This window comes from Macrobrachium nipponense, chromosome 43 (assembly GCF_015104395.2).
Source record: "Macrobrachium nipponense isolate FS-2020 chromosome 43, ASM1510439v2, whole genome shotgun sequence".
NCBI classification, from domain to species: domain Eukaryota; kingdom Metazoa; phylum Arthropoda; class Malacostraca; order Decapoda; family Palaemonidae; genus Macrobrachium; species Macrobrachium nipponense.
In genome coordinates, this window is record NC_061104.1 from 5,828,886 (window position 1) to 5,850,995 (window position 22,110).

Consider the following 22,110-nt stretch of genomic DNA (forward strand, 5'->3'; position numbering starts at 1 on the left):
TTCGCTGATTAACATCAAATGCCTATACGTACTCGCTGAGCTTTTTGAGTACTGGCTTGCCAGTTTTCGGTTTCACTGTCGTCAACAGTTCCATTATATGAATATTTGCACTTGAGTATTTTTATACATTCAACTTCCCTGCCAGATATATACTTAGCTATAGACTCCGTCGTCTCCGACAGAATTTCAAATTTCGCGGCACACGCTACAGGTAGGTCAGGTGATCTACCGCCCTGCCCTGGGTGGCAGGACTAGGAACCATCCCCGTTTTCTAATCAGAATTCTTTCTGTCGCCGGACCATCAACATTGTTGTTGGTTCCTCTCGATTGGTTTTCTTTTTTCACCGGCAATTGATCTTCTTGACCGACTTTTGGTGACGTATCTGGATTGTTGGATTGGCATACGCTTTTGTGGACTGTTTTGTGGACTTGATTTTGGATTTTTCTTTAAATATGTCTGACTCTGGTATGGTTGTGAGACGTTGTGTGAATGTAGGCTGTAAGGTGAGGTTGCCGAAAGCTTCGGTAGACCCTCACACGGTATGCAAGAGGTGCAGGGAGTATGAATGTTCTTTTACTAATACTTGTAAAGAATGTGAGAACTTGAGTGAGAACGAATGGAAGAATCTAACTAATTATTTAAAAAAAGTTAGAAAGAGAGAGAGCGAGGAAGGCTTCTCATAGAAGTTTTAAGTAGTTCTAGATCTGAACTAATTCCAAGCTTGGGATCTTCCCCAAGGGTAAGTATTGCTACTTCTCCTTCCATTGCAGCCCTTCTCCTATTGCAGAACCTGTAGATCCAGCGAAAGAACTTGCAGATCTAAAAGCAGCCTTCAAAATAATGGAAAACAAAATGGCTGCCATACAAGGTAAGGCTAGTGATTTGTCATTAGACAGTGATATAAGTGTCCCCCAGTGTAGTGGAGGGGGCCATCTGGTCGGCTCAGCAACGCTCCTAGGTCTAGACCTCTTCCAAGCTCACATGCCCAGAGGAGAAGGAATGTCGAAAGCCGAAAGGAGGTTGTGGAGAATCCCCACCGATCAGGTGTCCCTTCGGCGGTTTCTGTGACACCCCAGACTGCCAAGGACAGCTATTGTAAAAGCGTCCTACGTAAGTGTTTCTCGTCGTCGGGATATTCATCACCGAGACGTGATTGGAGAGATTCCGATCGATCTCGGCCTCTCAAGAGGAGTTGGAGGGCGCCGACTATTGACTCGAGCCCTGAAAACTTCCCTGAGGAGTCTCCATCGGGAGTTTAAGAAGGCGAGAAGAGCCATTCTTCCAACCAGAGTGAGAAGGAGGCAGGAGGTGGAGGCTATGGACTCCTCCCCTCCTCCTTCCCCTCCTCCCGAAGAGGATAAAGAGGAGGCTACAAAGAAGTTCATGATGGCGATGCAGGAGCAGTTGTTCCGACACGGCATACAAACCTTCGGTCCTTTTACAATAGGAAGGTACTAGCGGCAGCTGGATAGGTCGTAAGCTTTCGAACAAGGGGTTCGGTAGTTAACTGCTTGTCCGACAGGCGCGCGCGCGCGACTGGTAGGTAAACAAATCACTTTTGCTTTCGGCCTGCTGGCGTGTGGACGTGTATCATCGCTCTCTGCCCGCTTCATCGGCGTTTGCCTTTCGCATGATTGTGTTTTTCTTTTTCTATGTATCTAGTGAAACTGAATTGTAAGTACAATCATTTCATTGAATTCAATTGTGAATTAAAGGATCTTGGTTCACCAACGCCTCCGTTACCCGAGTGCCGGGACTGAAGGGCGTAATTGCGGGAATTCATTTTCCCAGAATGATCCTCGTATTGTGTATGCTCGGTGCCGAGGGCGGGAGCGCTCGCTCCGAGCGTATATTGGGTTGGAAATGTGTAGATGAAAATCGTAAGTAAGTGCTCTTTTCATTTATAATTTTTTGACCTGTATGCCCGTTGCCGAACGAATGCGCTCGGCACGGAAACTTATTCAGTATGAAAGTGGAATCGCAAGTACAGTATTCTTTTTCATTTTCATATATTATTTTTTATTGTAGCAATACTCATTTTGGATCAGTTTCCGAGCTTGCCCGGAGATTGATCCTTCCCCCTTTTTAATTTGAATGAAGTGAAATCGCAAGTGCAGTTCTTTTTCATTTTCATTTTTTTATTGAGATTGCATTGTTGACTGGATCAATGTTCGCTATTCACGGGAATTGATCCTTCCCCTTTTTATTTGTATGAAGTGAAATCGCAAGCGCAGTAGTCTTTTCATTTTCATATATTTGTTGATTGCATCATTTCATTATGGATCAAGGTTTTCCAGAAACCTTGATCCATAAAGGTAAGGAATGAAACCTTTCACCCTTGCGCTCGGTACCGAGGGCGCAAATGCGCTCGATCCGAGCCCTTATTCATTGTGAAGTGAATCGTTTTGCAAGATGCATTTTCATTTTGTTCCTTATTATTGATTGCATCAATTTTATTTGGTTCAAGTTCCGCTCAGTCAGGGAATTGATCCTTATGCCTTGTATTCGTGCCGATGGCACGATTGCTCTAGGGCTCTTATTTTGTTGTTGGGGTACATGGGGACTGTGCGGGGGTGGGGAACGAGACCCCCCCCGCTCAGTTCCCACAGATGACTCTTCCCCTTGGGGGGGGGAGGTTATCGGCGTTCTTCTCCTCGCCCGATCCGTCGAGCGCGGGGGAGGGCGCTCGGTGCCCGATGTACAATTGTATTAGGGGTCTTCCACTCGTTCGGGAGGGATCAAACCCCCGCACGAGGGGATTTCCCCCCATTAATCGCTTACTAACTAATTGATTTCCGCAGGTGCTACTGCCACGAGGGTGGACCTTGGTGAGGTATGGGCGTCCTTCCAATTGCAGAGCGTGCTGGTGTCCCAGGGGCTGCGGTTCTATGTCTGGCCTACTGCGGTCACCCATGGAGTGGTGACCACGCAACCAGGTGACGACGTCCCTCCTCACCTGGTGTACTCGCCTCACGTGGTAACAGTTCTTGCCTACAGCCGCTGTGCAAGTGCCGTTCGCCGTACCGAGAGGGAGGGGCCGTGCCGCCGCCGCTCGTGGTTGCCGCGCTGCACGACCACACTTCCGCTGCCCTAGAACTCGCCCCCTGGACCTGCCGCCGGTACAGGATGTTGCTGGCTGCTGCTCCACTTCCTGTGTTTCCGGTGCTGCCTGCCGTACCTGCCGATTCTGGGCTGACTGTCCATGCAGTTGCTGCGCTGGCTGGCCCTGCCGTTGCTGCGCTGGCTGTTCCTGCCGTTGCTGCGCTGGCTGTCCCTACCGATGATGTGCTGGCCGTGCCTGCTGTTCCTGGATGCCCATACCTGCTGATGTCGTCCCTGTTCGTGGTGGTACTACCCCAGACTTTGGTCTGTCTGTACAGGTGCGTCCGGGCCCTGTGGCTTCGGCTACAGCAGCCCCGGCTCCGCCCTGGATAGCAGATCTTACGTCTGTCCTGAGGAAGCTGACGAAGAAGAGGAGGTGTCCGTGGTCGTCGTCTTCATCTTCTTCATCGTCGTCGGCCGCCGCCTCTTCCCCTTCGACTTCTAAGGCTTTACAGCCGAGGAAGAAGAAGGTCGCCTCCTCCCTCCTAAGAAGTCTCCCTCGGGAGCTTCTCGGGACCCGTCTCACCTCGGTGGGACGGGAGGGTTCCTTCCGCTGGTCCTCCTGCTCCTTCGGGAGCGGGGCCCGTCTCTTCTTCCGCAAGGAAGAAGACTACGGGGACCAGAGGGGTACCGGCTAACACCGGTACTTCCTCGCCTGGTGTCAGTGGTTCTGCCACTGCATCAGGGTCCGTCTCGGCCTCTCGTTCGCGGGAGTACCGAGTGTACGGTCGCCTACCAGCGACCGTGCAGCCAGGAACCAGACCTCTGAGTCCGCTCAGCGTCAGGTTCACGGCACGGGGCGGAAGACTGGTGACAGCCGCTCATGCGACTCTCACCAGACCAGCTCTCACTCTCGCGGTGAACAGCTGGCTACCCGGGGACGTGACGGTCCACGACCGACCACGGGCTGAGGCTGGGAAGAGGTCCTCCCGTTCGCCGGTGCCAGCCCACGGCTGGAACCAGCGAAAAAAACGTGACGTGCCGTGAGGACAAGCACCGGTCTCACTGCGACAGTGGAGCCTGCAGGTCGCCTGACCGTCGCTCTCAACAGAGAGCGGATCGGGAACGGCAACCAGCACCAGCTCTTCTGACACTCGAGATCGGGGCCGCTGTGCTCAGTCCAGCCGTTCTCCACAGCGAGACGGTTCGACCCTCCAGGCCTGCAGCTCGATCGTCACCGCTGGTTGACGATCGCCTGCAGCCCTCCAAGCCTGCTGGTTCTGCCAGCGAGCGACGAGGGAGCGTCAGGTCTGCCTCTCCCGTACCTTCAACCTCCTCGGGTTACACCGGGAGGAGCGAGGTATTGAGGAGTGATCGTGAGGGGGTGGCGCCGCCCCTCATGATCCCACCACACGCCCTACGTGCCAGGCACGGTTTCTTGGACCGACCAGGACGTATGCGCAAGTGGATGGGGAAGACCGAGAGGGCTGTCGCTGTTTCCCCCCCCCCTTCTTAGGAGGAAGGTTCTCGGAATGCTCTTGTTCGAAGGGCTTAACGTCCCACTCTGCAAGATGCTGTGACTTCCGAGATCCAGAGGAACTTTGCCGAGGTTACGGCGCTGATTCGTCAGCACATGACCTCGGGGAAGGAATCGCCGCTCCCACCAGCAGAGCCACGTCTCGGCTCGAGTCGTTTTGGGGCCCGAGAGGGACCCAAAATCGACGGTGGGTCGGCCGCGATCGGAGCTTGCCGACTGTGTTGAACCAGGTAGTCTCTCGTCTCCGGACAAGAAGGCTCTCTCAGTTCTGGACGGTCGAACAAGCTACTTCACCTCCCTCTACTGCGACAGAGGCGTTTATACGTGTCTTCGGACACCGTATTTAAATACCCCTTCGGTCCTCCTGAGGTTTCGACCTCGACGAGGACTGGAATGAGTCGGAGCGGTATCGGCTCTCTACTGTCAGGTGTCGATCAACCCCACCCAGACGACGTTCACAGTGGCGGCAGACACTTACCTACAGTATGATTCGTAACCCTCCTCGGGAAAACGTTTTCTCTGACGATACGTTTTCCCAGGCTCTGAGAGGCCATCGCCGTAAGGCGATGGCTGCTCCTTTTCTTCTCCAACTGCTAGATCTCGATTTCTACGGGAATCGAGAGGACCACCAGCCGATATCATCTGACGAATTCGGTGGGGGTTTCGCAGAGTGCTTAGAATTCTACGGAATTTCTAGCGCACTCAGAGTGTTCGAGTTTTTTACGATCTCCAAACACTCAGGCGAGACCACGGTCCAAAGTGAGCGAGAATCCCGATAATTGTTACACGATAATCGGGAACCTCGCTTATGCTCGAATTACTGTAATTTCTAGCATTTGGAAGAAGGACTGCTGCTGAAAGAAGAGTATCTCACAGTAGGCGCTTAACCTGGAATAGAGAAGAACGGACGGGAACTTCCAGTTTGGCTTGAACTATCGTCTTCGGTATTCTGTTCACCATTGAAGCTTTCCTTTGGGAAAGACTTCTCCTTCACTCTCTTGACTAGAGAACGAAGGCGGTCGATCTCCAATCCTTATTCTCATTCCTCGAGGGGAAAAGAATTTAGGATGGAGGTCGTGGTACAGAACCTACAAATATACTACGTATATTACCCTCTGCGACATGATTCTTTAACAGTTGAATTGTCCGTGGGGTAGGCGCCATACCGTAGTTAACTCTACGGTTTGTGACCGAGACGAATTGTATCTTAATTGAACTGCAACTCGGGGTTGCCTGCACCTCCCAGCAGTTATCAGTTTCGATTTTAGATACTTGGTATTGTCATGACAACACCAAATCAGCCTTTTTTGTATTTACCGAAATCCGTTTCGGTTAAATATAATTGCTTAGAGCGTATTATTTATGGCTCGATGGTTCTAGCCGAACGCATTCCTTCGTGGAATAATGGATTACCTGGCAACTCAGGATGACGAGTCACCGAGAGCTACTGCGTATTGAACTGCCTGATAGCGGCTCAGTATCAGCTAGGTCTCGGAGATGCACGGTCGGTTACGTCTCTCTCTCCCCTGGTTGGATTGACTACCGAACCGTATCTCTGCCCAACAATCATGGACTTAGGTCTCTGATTAACGGGGATTCTCGCAATAATGAATGGACCATCTACTGCTGTGACGCTCGATTTCATCGCCTTCGACATTGCGAGAATTTTCAACAGAGATATCTCTTGGACTCTTTCATCTTTCTGTTTTACCGCACGGTAACAGAAGTCTTTACTAGTCAACCGCTGCATCGCACTGCGATAATGCGAATGATTTTTGCAGACATCTGAGTTTGTCTTCAAAATATCTCGTATTCGTAGGTGTGCAATTTCATTGCTCGCCCGAATTAACAGATATGTCAGAAGACATCGCCTACTCTCCGACCTGACAGCTCTACTTCCAAATGTTCAGCCCATGAGAAGCAGTTCTTCAGGCAGTAGTTCCCTGTCTTCATTACTGGAAGCGCTCCGCTTTTATTGCAACTACCGATCCTCACCGGACAGCAATCAATAGCGGTTAGCGTTCTCAGTCTTTGTAGCACAGGTTCAGAATCTTGAGATCCTTCTCTCGGTTCAGCTGTGAAGACGTAGGTTGCATTTTCTGTACACCTTCGTCTTCAACGTCACACAGTGTTGTTTCTCCTTACCCGCAGAGAATCAACTATACTATGAGATATCTTGCCATCAAGGACCTCGGTCTCTAGAAGGCAATTGACTTTCGCCTGTTGGGCACATGCCTTAAGAGAGTCATCACCTTGCCTTCTGGCATCGGTGACGAACACAAATTATTTGTTTAGTCTCTTGGCATCAACCCTGTTAAGGCGAACAGGTCACGTGACTTGCTCGGGTGCTTGGACAACTTGCCTCCTACCGAACGCAGTCAGTAGGCAGCTGTCAGAGCGCCCAAGTCTGTTACGAACTTCGCGTGGACTTAGTTCGGTTGTTCCATAACAATCTTTTCTTCGTCCTAACGGCTTGTCACAGTACCCATACCATCGACACCCAACATTGAGTGTCGGTGTCCTATCCACTACCGAGAACAACAACTTCGCTGCAGACGGATAGACCAGTATGGGTACAGGACATCACCGAAGTCGAGAAGAGGGATAGGTCATACGACAAAATTCCCTTCTTTTCCTCTGAGGTAATTGCATGACTTTGCCTGCGAAGTCAAGCATCCAGGGGATGGGGATTCGTGACGCTCGATTTCGTACCGAATTCGTAGCGCAAGACTCTGAACCCTTCGGTTCCTGACGATCGGGTTAGAGTCCTTCACAGTCCCCTCCCTAATGGGACTTCACCGCCTTCGATGCGAAGGAGATGCTGCTTTGTCCTGTGAAAGCACGACCGCCCGCTTTCTGAAAGAAACTCGACATCCCAGGCGGAGTGTTGAAGACTCTTCGTCAGCACCAAGATGACCTAGAAGTACACTCCCTCGAGTTACACAAGAACTTCTCCGTGGCGCAGGCTGAAGGCAGGGGTCTGGTACAACCAGACCACTGGCACCTCCTTCTACCTTTTGGATATTGCCCACAGGTCCTTGGATCGTTTTCCTTAGGACCCGTGGTGGCTGCTCAACACGTTGTTTGGAGCTAACCCAACCCAGAACCCTAGCAGGCTGAACCAGCGATCGAGTCCTGGTGTGACTGTATGAATAGATAGTGAATGAGAAAGTGACTGGCTTCTCTTTCTATCTTTTTCTACCCCTCTACCTGTGGGTAGAGGGATACGGTCATTACCCTGCTGGATAAGGACGAGATGCCGGTGAGCTATATGACAGAGCCCCATCCTATCCCTTTCACTAGGGATAGGAGCAGAATATCCACTTCCTTCTACAAGGGGGGGAAGTGGATGCCGACAAGAGTCAAACCCATGACTTTATATTTGCTCCTGTACAGGAACAAGTTCTTGCATTGCTGGTACGAAGAGATGCGCATGCCCCTCTCTTAGTACTCGTCCAGAGGTCTGACCATTGATCCTGCGGTGCACACCCCGATCAATCGGACAGAGGCTTGGATCCCTCCCTCGCTCTTACGACCAGGGAGGCTTCCAAGGTTGGGCGAACACCAGTCTGTTCACAAAAGACTCAGATTCCACCCACCAAGAAGTGAGTCTTCCTATTGTAAAAGGACCGAAGGTTTGTATGCCGTGTCGGAACAAATGACAATTTGTCCAAAATTGCATTTTTCCTAACTATACAAACCTGAGGTCCTTTTACACTAGCCCCACCTCATGCCAACCCCCCCTCACTCTGCAGTTTTTTTGCTTGGCCGAAAAGCAAAAGTGATTTGTTTACCTACCAGTCGCGCGCGCGCAGCCTGTCGGACAAGCAGTTAACTACCGAACCCCTTGTTCGAAAGCTTACGACCTATCCAGCTGCCGCTAGTACCTTCCTATTGTAAAAGGACCTCAGGTTTGTATAGTTAGGAAAAATGCAATTTTGGACAAATTGTCATATTTCGTCATTTGTAGGAGTCCTGTCAAAGGAGCCTCCTAGAAGAAAGACACTTCCCTTCCTATTAAAAGATCCTCCAGACGTATGGAGGTATCTACCTCCAGGATCGATACTCCTACCCGAGGTGAGGTTTCCTGTACGAACCTGGATGAGACAATCAGACGTCTGGCACCGGCCAGGAGTGAGGAGTCACCCAGGAGGCAGGAGCCAAGAGCCAGGAGTGAGGAGTCAACCAGGAGGCAGGAGCCAAGAGCCAAGAGTGTGGAGGCATCCAGGCAAGAGGCAAGAGCCAGGAGGCTAGAGCCAGGAGGCAAGAGCCAGGAGGCAAGAGCCAGGAGGCAAGAGCCAGGAGGCAAGAGCCAGGAGGCAAGAGCCAGGAGGCAAGAGGCAGGAGTCAAGAGGCAGGAGCCAGGAGCCAGGAGGCAGGAGTCAAGAGGCAGGAGCCAGGAGTCCGGAGTCCGGAGTCAGGAGGCAGGAGTCAGGAGCCAGGAGGCAGGAGTCAGGAGGCAAGAGTCAAGAGCCAGGAGTCAGAGTCGGGGACTCGGTCCTGGAGGTTATGACTCTTCGCCAAATGGGAGCTCCTCTCCTTCAGAACATAGGAGGTCTTGGAAGGACTCTTCCTCAAAACGGGAACGTTCTCCTTCGTCGGATCGAGAGTTAGACGAGTTGTCTGACGACGATCCTCCTGCTAATGAGGGACTTTCTAGTTACAAAGTCTTGGCCTCTTTACTACTACAAGAGTTTGGAGATTCTCTTAGTCCTGCAGCTCCTCCTTCTCCTCGTTCGCTCTTTTCGAGCTCAGCTACGGCTAAATCGTCGGCCTTCTTGAAAATGAAGCCTGCGATATCAATGAAGAAGGCACTCCATTCTTTAGATTCTTGGATGGACAAGAAGAAGGAGTTAGGAAAGACGGTATTCTGCATGCCTCCTTCCAGATTGCACGGGAAGAGAGGTATTTGGTATGGGACAGGAGAGACTATGGGTCTTTCTTTACCCGCCTCTGCAGATGCCGACTTTGCCAGTTTAGTGGAGGCCTCTAGACGTCACTCCTTAGGATCGGTCAGAGCGACGTGGAGCACTTCAGAGTTGAACCACTTTCTAAAGGGACTTTTTGTCACTTTAGAGGTGTTCAATTTTCTGGATTGGTCGCTCGGAGTTCTGGCCAACAAATCTAAGGATCCGGAGTTTCTGAAGAACCCAGAAATTCTCCATAGCGTGCTGTCCTGCATGGACAAGGCAGTACAGGACGGTTCAGGTGAAGTGGCTTCTCTTTTCGGTGCTGGTCTCCTGAAAAAGAGATCAGTGTATGGTTCCCTTTTATCGAAAGGGGTTTCTCCGAGCCAGAGGACTGCCTTACTGTTCGCCCCGCTATCAGATCATCTGTTTCCTTCTCAGTTAGTCAAGGATATATTCTCGCTCACTAAACTGAGAAGGCGACACAAGACCTACTGACTCAAACGTCCAAGAAAGGACGACCGGTAGCGACGACGGTTAAGAAGGAACCTCGTCCTACTCAGCAGCCCTTTCGTGGAGGTGCAACGGCTCGTCCACCTGCCAGAAGAAGAGCTCTGAAAAGAGAGGAAGGTCTTCATTTAGACCATTCAAGAGATCTAAGTGACTTGTTGCTCCTCCAAGCACCAGTGGGCGCCAGACTCCTGAACTTTGCAGGAGTATGGGAACTAAGGGGAGCCGACCCTTGGTCAGTGTCGGTCCTGAAGAAGGGATATGTAATCCCCTTCGACGACAAACCGCCCCTAACATCTACGCCTCGGGAACTGTCAGCGAGGTACAGAGACCCGTTAATGCGAAAGACTCTCCTTCAGATGGTGGAGCAATGTGGGAAAAAGAGGCCATCGAACTGGTACAAGATCCACACTCCCCGGGATTTTACAATCGCCTTTTTCTAGTACCAAAGGCATCGGGGGGGGTGGAGGCCAGTTCTGGACGTAAGCGCTCTGAATCGCTTCGTACAGAAAAAGAAGTTCGTATGGAAACGTCGCCTCTGTCAGGTCGGCGCTTCGCCCAGGAGATTGGATGGTCTCTCTGGACCTGCAAGACGCCTATTTCCACGTTCCCATTCACCATCAGTCAAAGAAATATCTTCGCTTTGTGATAGGAGACAAGATCTTTCAATTCAGGGCTCTGTGCTTCGGTCTGTCTACAGCCCCACAAGTATTCACCAACCTGATGGCGAATGTAGCAAGATGGCTTCACCTAGAAGGGATAAACATCTCCCTCTACTTGGACGACTGGCTGATCAGGGCCAAGTCGAAGAGTCAGTGCTTGGAGGACTTGGAAGTAACAAGGAACATGATAGATTCGCTAGGGTTGCTCGTCAACCTCGAGAAGTCACAACTGATCCCCCAAGCCAGAACTTGGTCTATCTGGGGATTCAGATGGATTCTCTGGGTTTTCGGGTATATCCTTCGCAAGAAAGAATTACTCGAGGTTTGTCGAGAATCTCAAGCTTCTTAGAGAGAAAGGACAGCTCAGCGAGGGATTACCTGAGCCTATTAGGGACCCTGTCCTCATTGGAAAAGTTCTTCTCGCTAGGGAGACTTCACCTTCGCCCTCTTCAGTTTTTCCTCAAAGAGGTGTGGAACTGGAAGACGGGTCAACTCTCGGACATCTTCCAACTTTCACAAGAAGTAAAAAAGATCATCTGAGGTGGTGGATCCCTCAGCTTCAAAAGAACGAAGGCTTATCGCTTGCTCTGCAGAACCCAGACCCAGTGTTGTTTACCGACGCTTCGGAGTCGGTATGGGGAGCGACGCTGGGAGCAAGGGAGGTGTCAGGCACCTGGACAAAGGAACAGGTGTCCTGGCACATCAATTGCAAGGAACTTGTGGCCATACACCTAGCCTTAAAGTCCTTCGAAAAGATAGTCAGAGACGGGGTAATACAGATCAACTCAGACAACACCACGGCTCTGGCTTACATAAGAAAGCAAGGAGGCACGCACCTCGTTCTCCCACCCTCTATCAGTTGACAAAACACCTGTTAACCTGGACGGAAGAAAGAGGCATAACTCTCCTCACAAGGTTTGTTCAAGGGATCAAAAATGTGAGAGCGGACAGACTGAGCAGGAGAAACCAGGTCCTTCCCACAGAATGGACTCTTCACGAAGAAGTGTGTCGAAGTCTTTGGTCCCTGTGGGGGAGACCTCACATAGACCTGTTTGCGACGTTCCTCTCCAAAAGAATAGAGACCTTTTGCTCTCTAGTAGAGGATCCGAGAGCCTTCACAATAGACGCGTTTCTCATGGATTGGTCGGGTGTGGACGCTTACGCCTTTCCCCCGTTCAAAATCCTGGGGGAAGTGCTCAGGAAGTTTGTAGCTTCGAAGAGCACGAAGTTTGATACTCATAGCCCCATTTTGGCCAGCACAGGAATGGTTCACGGAGGTACTGGAGTGGATAGTGGACTTCCCCAGAATCGCTTCCAAACAGACACGATCTACTCAGACAACCCCACTTCGAGAGGTTTCATCACAACCTCCCAGGTCTCGCTCTGACTGCCTTTCGACTATCGAAAGACTTGTTCAGAGCGAGAGGCTTTTCTCGCGAGGCTGCGGGCTCTATCGCTAGAGCCCGCAGAGCTTCGACGAGAAGAGTATACCAGTCCGAAGTGGGAAGTCTTTAGGAGGTGGTGTAAGGTTCAGAAGCTGTCCTCCTCCAGTACCTCTATAGTGAATATTGCCGATTTCCTCCTCTTTCTGAGAAAGGAGTCACACCTATCTGTCTCGACAATAAAAGGATACCGAGCATGCTGTCTTCGGTTTTTCAGGAATCGAGGCCTAGACATTGCTAACGACAAAGATCTACACGATCTAATTAGATCTTTTGAGACGTCGAAAGCAGCTACTCCTAGAACACCTAGTTGGAATCTAGACCGTGGTCCTGAAAATTCCTTTCATCGGACAAATTTGAACCTTTACATCTGGCGTCCTTCCGCGACGTCACTAGGAAATGCTGTTCCTAGTGGCTCTCGCTACAGCCAAGAGGACGAGCGAATTACACGCTCTGGATTCCACGGTGGGGTTCAAAGGAGATGCTGCCATCTGTTCTTCTTTCCAGACAATGTTTTCTGGCAAAGAACGAAAACCCATCAAAACCTTGGCCCAGAAGTTTGAGGTTAAAAGGCCTATCTAACCTGGTAGGCAGAGAGATAGAGAGATCTCTCTGTCCAGTGAGAGCTCTTAAATTCTATTTAGAGAGGAAGAGACAGATGGGAGCTTGTCAACAAGGTCTTTGGTGTGCAGTGAAGAACCCCAAACGACTCATGTCCAAAAACGCCTTGGCTTTCTTTGTGAGAAGCGTTATTACGGACGCTCACAAGAACTGCTCGGAGGAATCCTTCGGTCTTCTAAAAGTCAAGACGCATGAAGTAAGAGCAGTAGCAACGTCTTTGGCGTTCCAAAAGAATATGTCTCTGAAGAATATCATCGAGACTACATATTGGAGGTGCAATTCAGTGTTTTGCATCTCATTATCTGAAGGACGTGAGAGTGACCTATGAGAAGTGCGTTCTCGGCCTAGGTTCCTTTTGTATCAGCAGATACAGTACTGGGTCTTGGAGCAAAGACTGATCCTTAATTTTGTGTTTTTTTATCGTACATAAACCCTCTTGTCAGATATGTGCTTGGTTTTCTAGTAGCAAGCTCACTACTGTCGCACGGGAGCAGAGTGTCATTGCTGGTAGGCGATCAAGGGTATGTATGACTAGTAGGGGAGTACAAAATTTTTTTTTGTATATTTTGTAATGAAAGTGTAATTATGTTTCGAGTTTTTTGGTTGTTTGTGAGGAGTTCGGGGATGACTCCTTACAATCTTAGACTAACATGGATGTTAGGATCAGGTGATCGGATCGGTTTTGTGCTCCTTGAACAAGGTGTATTGTCATGTAAGTGGAATAGCACCCAATGACAAAGGCCTTTAGGCTCTGCCGAGTAAGTGGATAAGACCCCATTGGCAGACCCACAAGAAAACTCTTACCATAGATCATTATCTCGCTGAGGCTCTTGAGGGCTAAGCAGACTACAAGGCAGTAGCCGCGAAGTCTTCAGACCTAATAAGGTAGGAACCAGGTTTATAAATACCTACAACATATGTTGCTTTACCTGTCTATTTCAGTAGTTAGCTGTCTCTTACCCACCACCAATGGGTGCTAATCAGCTAAGTATATATCTGGCAGGGAAGTTGAATGTATAAAAATGATATTGTCATGTACAATAAAGTTTTATACATACTTACCTGACAGATATATACGATTAATAGCCCACCCAGCCTCCCCGCAGGAGACAGGTGGAAGAGAAGAATTCTGATTAGAAAACGGGGATGGTTCCTAGTCCTGCCACCCAGGGCAGGGCGGTAGATCACCTGACCTACCTGTAGCGTGTGCCGCGAAATTTGAAATTCTGTCGGAGACGACGAGTCTATAGCTAAGTATATATCTGTCAGGTAAGTATGTATAAAACTTTATTGTAACATGACATATCATTTTTGTCTTTTGGCAAATGTTGTTATGAGTCTACATCACTGTAATGTCGTCTTTCATACAAATGAACTAGTCTCATATTAAGCCTATGAATGTACTACTATATTACCACAGACATTAGTTGTGCATGGACAGAAAAGACCTCACTTGATAATAGGATTGTCTGACTGACATACATACTTCGTACTTTTCTCCGGTCTCCATTTTATTTCTTGTACTGTAAATCATTCATGTCTCGTTATGTTTATTCATACACACTTATAACCATTTCTTTACAGTCGTTCAACTCTCGGGTAATGGACGACTGCAGTTCTCTCGTTACCCTTTCACTCACTGGAGCTTCTCCTTTTATGAAGAACCAAGGGTAAGCAGCCTATATCATCTCCCCTTCTCAGTTATGTTCAAAGGTTATTGTATATATTGAATGTCAAGGGAATTATTTGGGAGATGCATCATGAAAAAGCTGAGTGACAAAAGGTAGTGAAATCTATCATTGCTCAAATAGTAATTGTCACCACTTTATACTTTTAAAAAGACTTTTGCGTAAACTTCCTCCGTTACTCATAACTGCAAATCTTCCCATTTTTTGTGGTTGAGCTGTGATGGTTCAATAAATAAACCTCTAATTGTAGTACTTAGTTTGGTGGTTTAATCAGACCACTGTATCAGAACATAGTGTAAGTTGGAACACAGTGGTTTGATTTCAAAATAACAATAAAATCTGAAAATATATTCCTTCAATATTTCAGGTAGAATTTGAGGTATATTCAAGCTTAGGTTTACATATTCCACGCTTCAATGCGATCATCATTTCCCAACTACGAGGCGTCTTGAAGCGAAAGCACACGCTGCCTTATTTCAAGTTACGGGGTCCGCCACTCATTAAGAGGCCACTGCATCCAGCCAACGAAGAAGGTTGTTCCGTCCCCCCTGGAAGATTGACTGGAGAGGTTGTCAGTGGCCCCACCAGGAATGCAGGTATTCAAAGATTCTTATTGTTTTTATCAATGGCTGTTTGGATTTAATAGTATATTGGATCCATATTACCAAGAACTGCAAAATTTTCCTTCTCGGTACATTATAATCATAGACTATTTTTTCTCTTACAGTCAGCTCTAGTTGATGAGATCATGTACTGTACTGTGATGTTGAGTGAAGTTCCTATTATTTGTGCAATAGAGAAGCCAGCTGGCATGTATATCATTCTGGACATCACTTTGAAGCGCCCGCATGGAGCGTCAGCTGGCATCCTATTACATAATGCTGAAGAGGGAACTCAGGTTTGTTTTATTTTCTAGTCTTAGTGAGAATGCTATAACTTGAGTAAAGAAACTGAACCAGAACATTATGGAAACAATTTGACAACAGAATGAAGAAAATGTGTGGGGCTCTAAACTAGTGTTATTTTTCAGTTTTCCATTTTGGTATAGTAGGTTTGCAAAATAAAGGTCTGACACCTGCATAGATGTCAATTAAAATTAAATACAATCCTCTAGTGTTTTTTGTAAGCCATCTTATAGCACTAGATTTGTATGGTGCTCAACTCTTTAGTCTAGAATTTTTATGATGCTGCCCAGGAAGAAAAGTTCAGTGCCTCCTTTTGCAGTCTAGTACAAAGGCGTGTTTCCTTTAAATTGGTAGAAAATACACTTTTTATGTGGACTGATATTCCTTCAATTGGATAGTGCCTCATGCAGACCTAAAGAGAACTTGTGCAGCCAGTTTCAAAACCCATTCATGTTGATAATCTTATGCTCTTTTGAGGAAAAAAGAAAGATTTAATTACCCATTGTGGACGGAATAGATTACTAACTTTGCATTGTAACTGGAATGCTTCAGAAACCTTGGAGTGGCACCCTGTAAGAAAATTAAATCTATATGATGCTTTCCGTGCAACGGTAACTTTTTAATTCCCCTGTTTGGTCGACCTTGCGTAATCATACTCATTGTACCTAAGCGTATTTATGAGTAACTTGCATGATCCTGTCCCAAAATACTCACAGTTCTGAGAAAAAAAAATCCTTTAAACTATCTGACTTTAGCACTTTTATCTCGTCATGAGATTTTCCAAGAATTGTAAATTATTATGGAAGATCTAAGCTACTTGTTATGGACAGCCATATGAAAATTAAAATATTAAATGAGTTATCAAACTACATTACTGTTCGAAAATATTATCAATATTTTATGGTTTCAAAATTTCTCGGAAAGGAATTTTTAATCAGGACACTTCTTGCCTGTTTGTATTGCAGATGGTAGAATCCGTTCAGCAGTCATCGCCAGCATATGCAGCTGGGCTGCGCAAAAATGATGTGCTGTTAGCTGTCAATGGAACTTATCTTAGTTCTAGCCAGCAAGCAGCAAAATTGTTTTCGTCCAGTAGCATAAGTGGAGATGTTGACAATATCACACTGCGAGTGAAGAGGATAATTCCAGTAGATCAGAGGAAGGTACTTTACAGTGACTAATGACGTATTCTCTTCACAGTTCTTTACTTATTTTCATCTTTTCAAAAAGTTTCTTCTTGTACGTTTGTATACCAAAACATTTTTAAGAAGAATCAGTATATCACATTTCTCTTGTAGTAAGTGCTTCGGTGAACCCAGCTTCATTTTAATTGTATGTAGATTGATTTTTGTGAAAATCATCTAGATCAGTGTTTCATTATAACACATTTGCTTGTCAATTTTTGTACTAAGAGAGCTGCACATTTAGAAGTTTTATCTTTGACCTCTGTCATGCATGTCTGAATTCTTACACAAGTACTAAGTAGTTGCTGATTTCTAATCATTCAAAAGTATCTTTACATTAAGATGAAATTAATGTTTTGCTTTGCTGAATCATTAAAGCTTCTTACACCTGTAACTATTGTACTGTACACTACCTGGTGACAGACAAGTACAAAATACAGTCTTTTAATACGGTATATACTGCATGATGAGTACGGTATTAGTAAAACCATGTGCAACAGTCTGTTCTTCAACAGTCTACATATGTTGACAGAAACCATAGTCTTTTGGTTACTACAGTTGATCATCATGTTCTGGTTCTTTGAAATATAGGATTAGCTGTGATGACTGATATTACCTGAAGTAATTAATGCTCCCTTTCAATGATTTTACACAGATGGTTGCTGAACAAAAACCAATTTGTTCAGACGGTGCCTCATCAGTTATCGGAGAGGAGACCACAGGTAGACTTCACGTAGCCTCAGGCAACCAGACTGTTGTTGCACTTTGCACCACTAATATGAGTAGTTATAATGGAGATAAGTCCCTTAGTGCTCGGTTAGACTCCTCAGTAAGCAGTACCTCTGGTTGTGGTTACCCTAGTAATTACCATATTGCTCGCAGTGCTGGTGGTGGAGGTGGTGGTGTAGGGGGGGGAGCAGCATCCCATAGCAGTGTTGTAGGTAGTAGTAGTCATGGTGGTAGAGTTGATGCTGACGTCAATAACGCTACCTCCATCGTAGGTTGTGATGGTTTTAGTCGTGTTGATGTTGGCAGCAGCAGTAGTCATGGTGGTGTTGGTGGTGTCGGGATGAGGGGCACGGATAACCACAGTGCCTCTTGCATTGGTAGTGTTGGTACAGGGCCCGTGACAAGCAGTACTGTCGGTGGCAGTGGTGATGATGATGTTGTGCATGGAACTTCACGTGCTGTTAGCCCTTCGCACTTGCTTGCTGGAATTATGGGGTCGTTCAACGGCGGCCGTCCAGCCAAGCATCGCTCCCTCCCTGGGTCACCTGTACTCCAACGCACCAACAGGACTCGTGTTAATTCAACACGTGAGGGTAAACACGCATACTGCTTCTTTTGTACTACGCTACGATTCGCTGAAGATTTTTTATTTTTGGCTTGAGTAGTGCACTAATTCCCTTTTGAAGTAATTTGTTGTAGTGTCTCATCATGTTATAATCTCATCTTTGCTACCTTAGAAAAAATTATTTTGTTCATGAAACTTACCTGTCAGATATATATATAGCTGTATTTCTGACGTCCGACAGAATTTCAAAATTCGCGGCACACGTAGTGGGGCGGTCAGGTGGTAGTACCCATTCCCGCCGCTGGGAGGCGGATATCAGGAACCATTCCCATTTTCTATTCATATTTTTTCTGTCGCCGGTGCTGCAAACATCTGTTTACAGTACCTCCGTCTAGGATTTTTTCATTATCTCGCTTAATATTATCTGGATTGACTTTTGGTATCGACTTCTGGATTGTTGGATTGGCACGCGTTATAGTGGTTTGGTTTTTGATTTTGGATTGGCTTTTCTGGATACATGATGTCTGGATCAAGTTCAGGAAGTTTCAGAGTGTGTGTGAGGAGTGAATGTAAGGTGAGGCTTCTTAAACCTTCAGTTGATCCTCACACAATTTGTATGGATTGCAGGGGGCATGTTTGCGTGGCTGATGATCGGTGCAATGAATGTAAGGATTTGGATGATGATAAATGGAGGATGTATGAGACCTATCGACGTAAATTGGAGCGCGATAGAGTCAGGAGGTCTTCCTCCAAGGGCAGCTCTACTAAAGGTAAGGATAGTAACATTTTCTCCTCCTCTAACACCAGTAGATTTTGCCCAACCTAATCCTGTTTTGTTTGCCTTCGGGCCCCAGTGCTGTGTCGGAGAAGGTAACACCCTTTCTCTGATTCTAGAGTCTATTCGTGCTCTCGAATCTAAGGTATTGGCCCTAGAAACCGGCCCTGTGAAAGTTGTGTTAGTGCCCCTAGTGTTGTGGAGGGGGCGTCAGTCGGCCCCAATAATGCCTCTAGGCCTAGACCTCTATCGGACTCCCAGGACTCAGGGAGGGAGTGGGTTATGTTCGAAAGCCGCAAGAGGGTTACGGGGGCTCCCCACCGATCTGGCGTCCCTTCGGCAGGCCATGTTGCTAAATCCCAGGCTGCCAAGGAGCGCGCACGAGCGCGTGTCCTGGTGAAAGACTGCTTTTCGTCCTCCGAAGAGTCCTCCCCGCGCAAGGGGTGGAGCGCTCGGAGAGACTCGCGTCCGTTGAAAAGGACCTTTCGCTTGAGGACGCTTCACGTCCTATGTCTCCTCTTTCGTCAGAGGACGCTTTTGACGCCTTCCTCCGCAGAAGGAGAGGAAGGCTTTCTACCGATGAGGACGTTCGTTTCCACGCACAGGCGTGTTCACCTGAGAGGCAGATAGCTGTACCTGCTAGAAGGAAGGAGGCGTCCCCTCGCCCCTCGCCTTCTCGCAGTCTCAGTCCTGCCCCTTCTTTTGCTCCTTCGTCACCCACCGACGGGAAGGATATCCTGTGTCCCTTCAGGACCAGATTTACGTCGCTGATGGCTCAGAGGACTTGCCCACAGCAGTCGAGCCACGCGTAGGAAGGACCGTTCGGCTGCCCGTCAAAAGAGGAAAACGAAGCGGCCTCATTCTCTCTCGGCTCGCTCGTCTCTCTCTCCGCCTCCGGATCGTCAACGTTCTCGTTCTCCTAGCAGATCTTTTACTCTCTCAGGAGAGGACGCTCGTCAAGACGCTCGGCGTTCGAAGCAGGACGCTTTGCGCTCTCGGCAGGTAGCGGTTGAGGACGCTCGGCAGGACGCTCGGCGTTCTAGACAGGACGCTTTGAGCTCTCTTCAAGACACTTTTAAGGACGCTCGGCAGGACGCTCGGCGCGCGAAGCAGGACGCTTCTAGTTATAGACAGGACGCCTTTGAGGACGCTCCGCAGGACGCTCGCCGTGTGAAGCAGGACGCTTTTCGAGCGAAGCAGGACGCTTTTGAGAATGCAAAGCAGGACGCTCGCTTGGCTAAGCAGACGCTTCTGGCGCCGCTCGTCAGGAAGCTCGCGCTTCCTTTCGTAGAGACGTTTCTGTTAAGACAGTTCACGTGGCTTCTAAGGACGCTCCTCTTTCGCAAGATGTCCGTACCTCTAAAGATCAACGTAAGGCCGCTTCCGTACCTGTAGCGGATACTTCCAACCACGGAAGTCTTTGTTCAGGATTGAGACTGCGGGACGTACTCCCTCTCCTGATGGGCGTTCTCAGTTCCTCTTAGGGAGGAAGGGGAACTTAGTAGTCGGGAGTTCCGTCGAAGAAGAACAACCGGTAGCTTCAGCTGTCTCGGACTACAAGGTTTCTTGTTAGGCTGTTACGTTCAGCCTTCGGGGAGAAGTTCCAGCCGACTGCCCCTAGGTCTCCTCCCTCTCAACTTTCGTCTTCCAAGACCGTAAAGACCCAAACCCCAAATGAATTCGTTCGAAAGAAAGAAGACATCGCTGTCGAACCAAGAGGGCGTTTAAGAAACTTCAAGACTTTATGTCCAGAAGGAAGGATCAGGGCAAGACCACTTTTGCCCATCCACCCTCTAGACTCGCCGGGAAAGGAGGAGTTTGGTATGAGACCAAGGAGGATGTGGGAGTAAAGGTCCCTTCGTCCGCTTTGGGTGACTTTCTCAGTTTAGTGGACGCCCAGAGGAGGTCTCTCTTAGCGTCTGCTAAGGTGTCCTGGACTCCGGTAGAGACTGACCACCACTTGAAGGGACTGCTTCGTACCCTTAACGTGTTTAATTTCCTAGATTGGTGTCTGGGAGTTTTGGACCTTCAGTCTAGGAGTCCTGATTCTCTTAGTCTGGGGGAGCTGTCCAGCGTGTTGTCATGTATGGACAAGGCCGTAAGGGATGGTTCGAGGGAATCTAGTTTCGAAATTTTGGAACTGCCTTCCTGAAGAAAAGAGCACTGCTGTGCAGTTTTACTGCTAAGTCGGTATCTCCCGCTCAGAAAGCGGAATTGCTCTTTGCGCCTCTTTCGGACCATTCTCTTCCCCCAGGCTATGGTAAAGGATCTTGCACAGAGTCTGCAAGAAAAGGCGACCCAGGACCTCTTGGTTCAGTCTTCAAGACGTCCAGCGGTTCCTTCCTCTTCGGACATTCAGCAAACAAACCCCCTAAGAAAGTCAAACCCTTTCGCGGGCACCCCCCTCGAGAGCAGCTCCTCGAGGGAGAGGGTTTTCGAGAGGAAGAGCTTCATTCAAACCCAAAAACAGCAAATGAAGATCTCGTCCTTCAGACACCAGTCGGGGCCAGACTGGAATTCTTTGCGGAGGCTTGGAGGCAGAGAGGGGCGGATCCTTGGACCCTCAAGATAGTAGAGCGGGGATACAAGATCCCCTTTCTACATCCTCCTCCTTTTGACATCAACTCCCAGAGACCTCTCTCCATCCTATCAGGGAGAGAAGAAAAGTGTTCTTTGTTCCGACACGGCATACAAACCTTCGGTCCTTTTACAATAGGAAGGCTACTAGCGGCAGCTGGATAGGTCGTAAGCTTTCGAAACAAGGGGTTCGGTAGTTAACTGCTTGTCCGACAGGCGCGCGCGCGCGACTGGGAGGTAAACAAACCACTTTTGCTTTCGGCTGCTGGCGTGTGGACTGTATCATCGCTCTCTGCCCGCTTCATCGTCGTTTGCTTTCGCATGATTGGGTTTTTCTTTTTCTATGTATCTAGTGAAACTGAATTGTAAGTACAATCATTTCATTGAATTCAATTGTGAATTAAAGGATCTTGGTTCACAACGCCCTCCGATTAACCACCCGAGTGCCGGGACTGAAGGGGCGTAATTGCGGGAATTCATTTTCCCAGAATGATCCTCGTTATTGTGTATGACTCCGGTGCGAGGGCGGGAGCGCTCGCTCCGAGCGTATATTGGGTTGGAAATGTGTAGATGAAATCGTAAGTAAGTGCTTTTTTCATTTATATTTTTTTGACCTGTATGCCCGTTGCCGAACGAATGCCGCTCGGCACGGAAACTTATTCAGTATGAAAGTGGAATCGCAAGTACAGTATTCTTTTTTTTTCATTTTCATATATTATTTTTATTGTAGCAATACTCCATTTTGGATCAGTTTCCAAGCTTGCCCGGAGATTGATCCTTCCCTTTTTATTTTGAATGAAGTGAAATCGCAAGTGCAGTTCTTTTTCATTTTCATTTTTTTATTGAGATTGCATTGTTGACTGGATCAATGTTCCGCTATTCACGGGAATTGATCCTTCCCCTTTTTATTTGTATGAAGTGAAATCGCAAGCGCAGTAGTCTTTTCATTTTCATATATTTGTTGA

At 48.1% G+C, this 22,110-nt stretch overlaps 2 protein-coding genes across 2 annotated transcripts in view; both read left to right on the forward strand.

Moving 5' to 3' along the window:
• The window catches only part of LOC135214016 (PDZ domain-containing protein 8-like), a 74,322-nt gene that overhangs the window by 4,922 nt on the left and 47,290 nt on the right, over positions 1–22,110 (forward strand). The window contains exons 5-10 of the mRNA XM_064248128.1: positions 14,307–14,392; positions 14,778–15,006; positions 15,142–15,308; positions 16,281–16,478; positions 17,155–17,359; positions 17,396–17,821. Of these exons, the coding sequence (XP_064104198.1) occupies positions 14,307–14,392; positions 14,778–15,006; positions 15,142–15,308; positions 16,281–16,478; positions 17,155–17,359; positions 17,396–17,821 (1,311 nt within the window). The remainder of the gene's footprint in view (positions 1–14,306; positions 14,393–14,777; positions 15,007–15,141; positions 15,309–16,280; positions 16,479–17,154; positions 17,360–17,395; positions 17,822–22,110) is intronic.
• Positions 19,916–22,110, forward strand: part of LOC135213745 (uncharacterized) — a 6,006-nt gene continuing 3,811 nt past the window's right edge. Inside the window, exon 1 of the mRNA XM_064247873.1 lies at positions 19,916–19,939. Coding sequence (XP_064103943.1) covers positions 19,916–19,939 — 24 coding nt within the window. The remainder of the gene's footprint in view (positions 19,940–22,110) is intronic.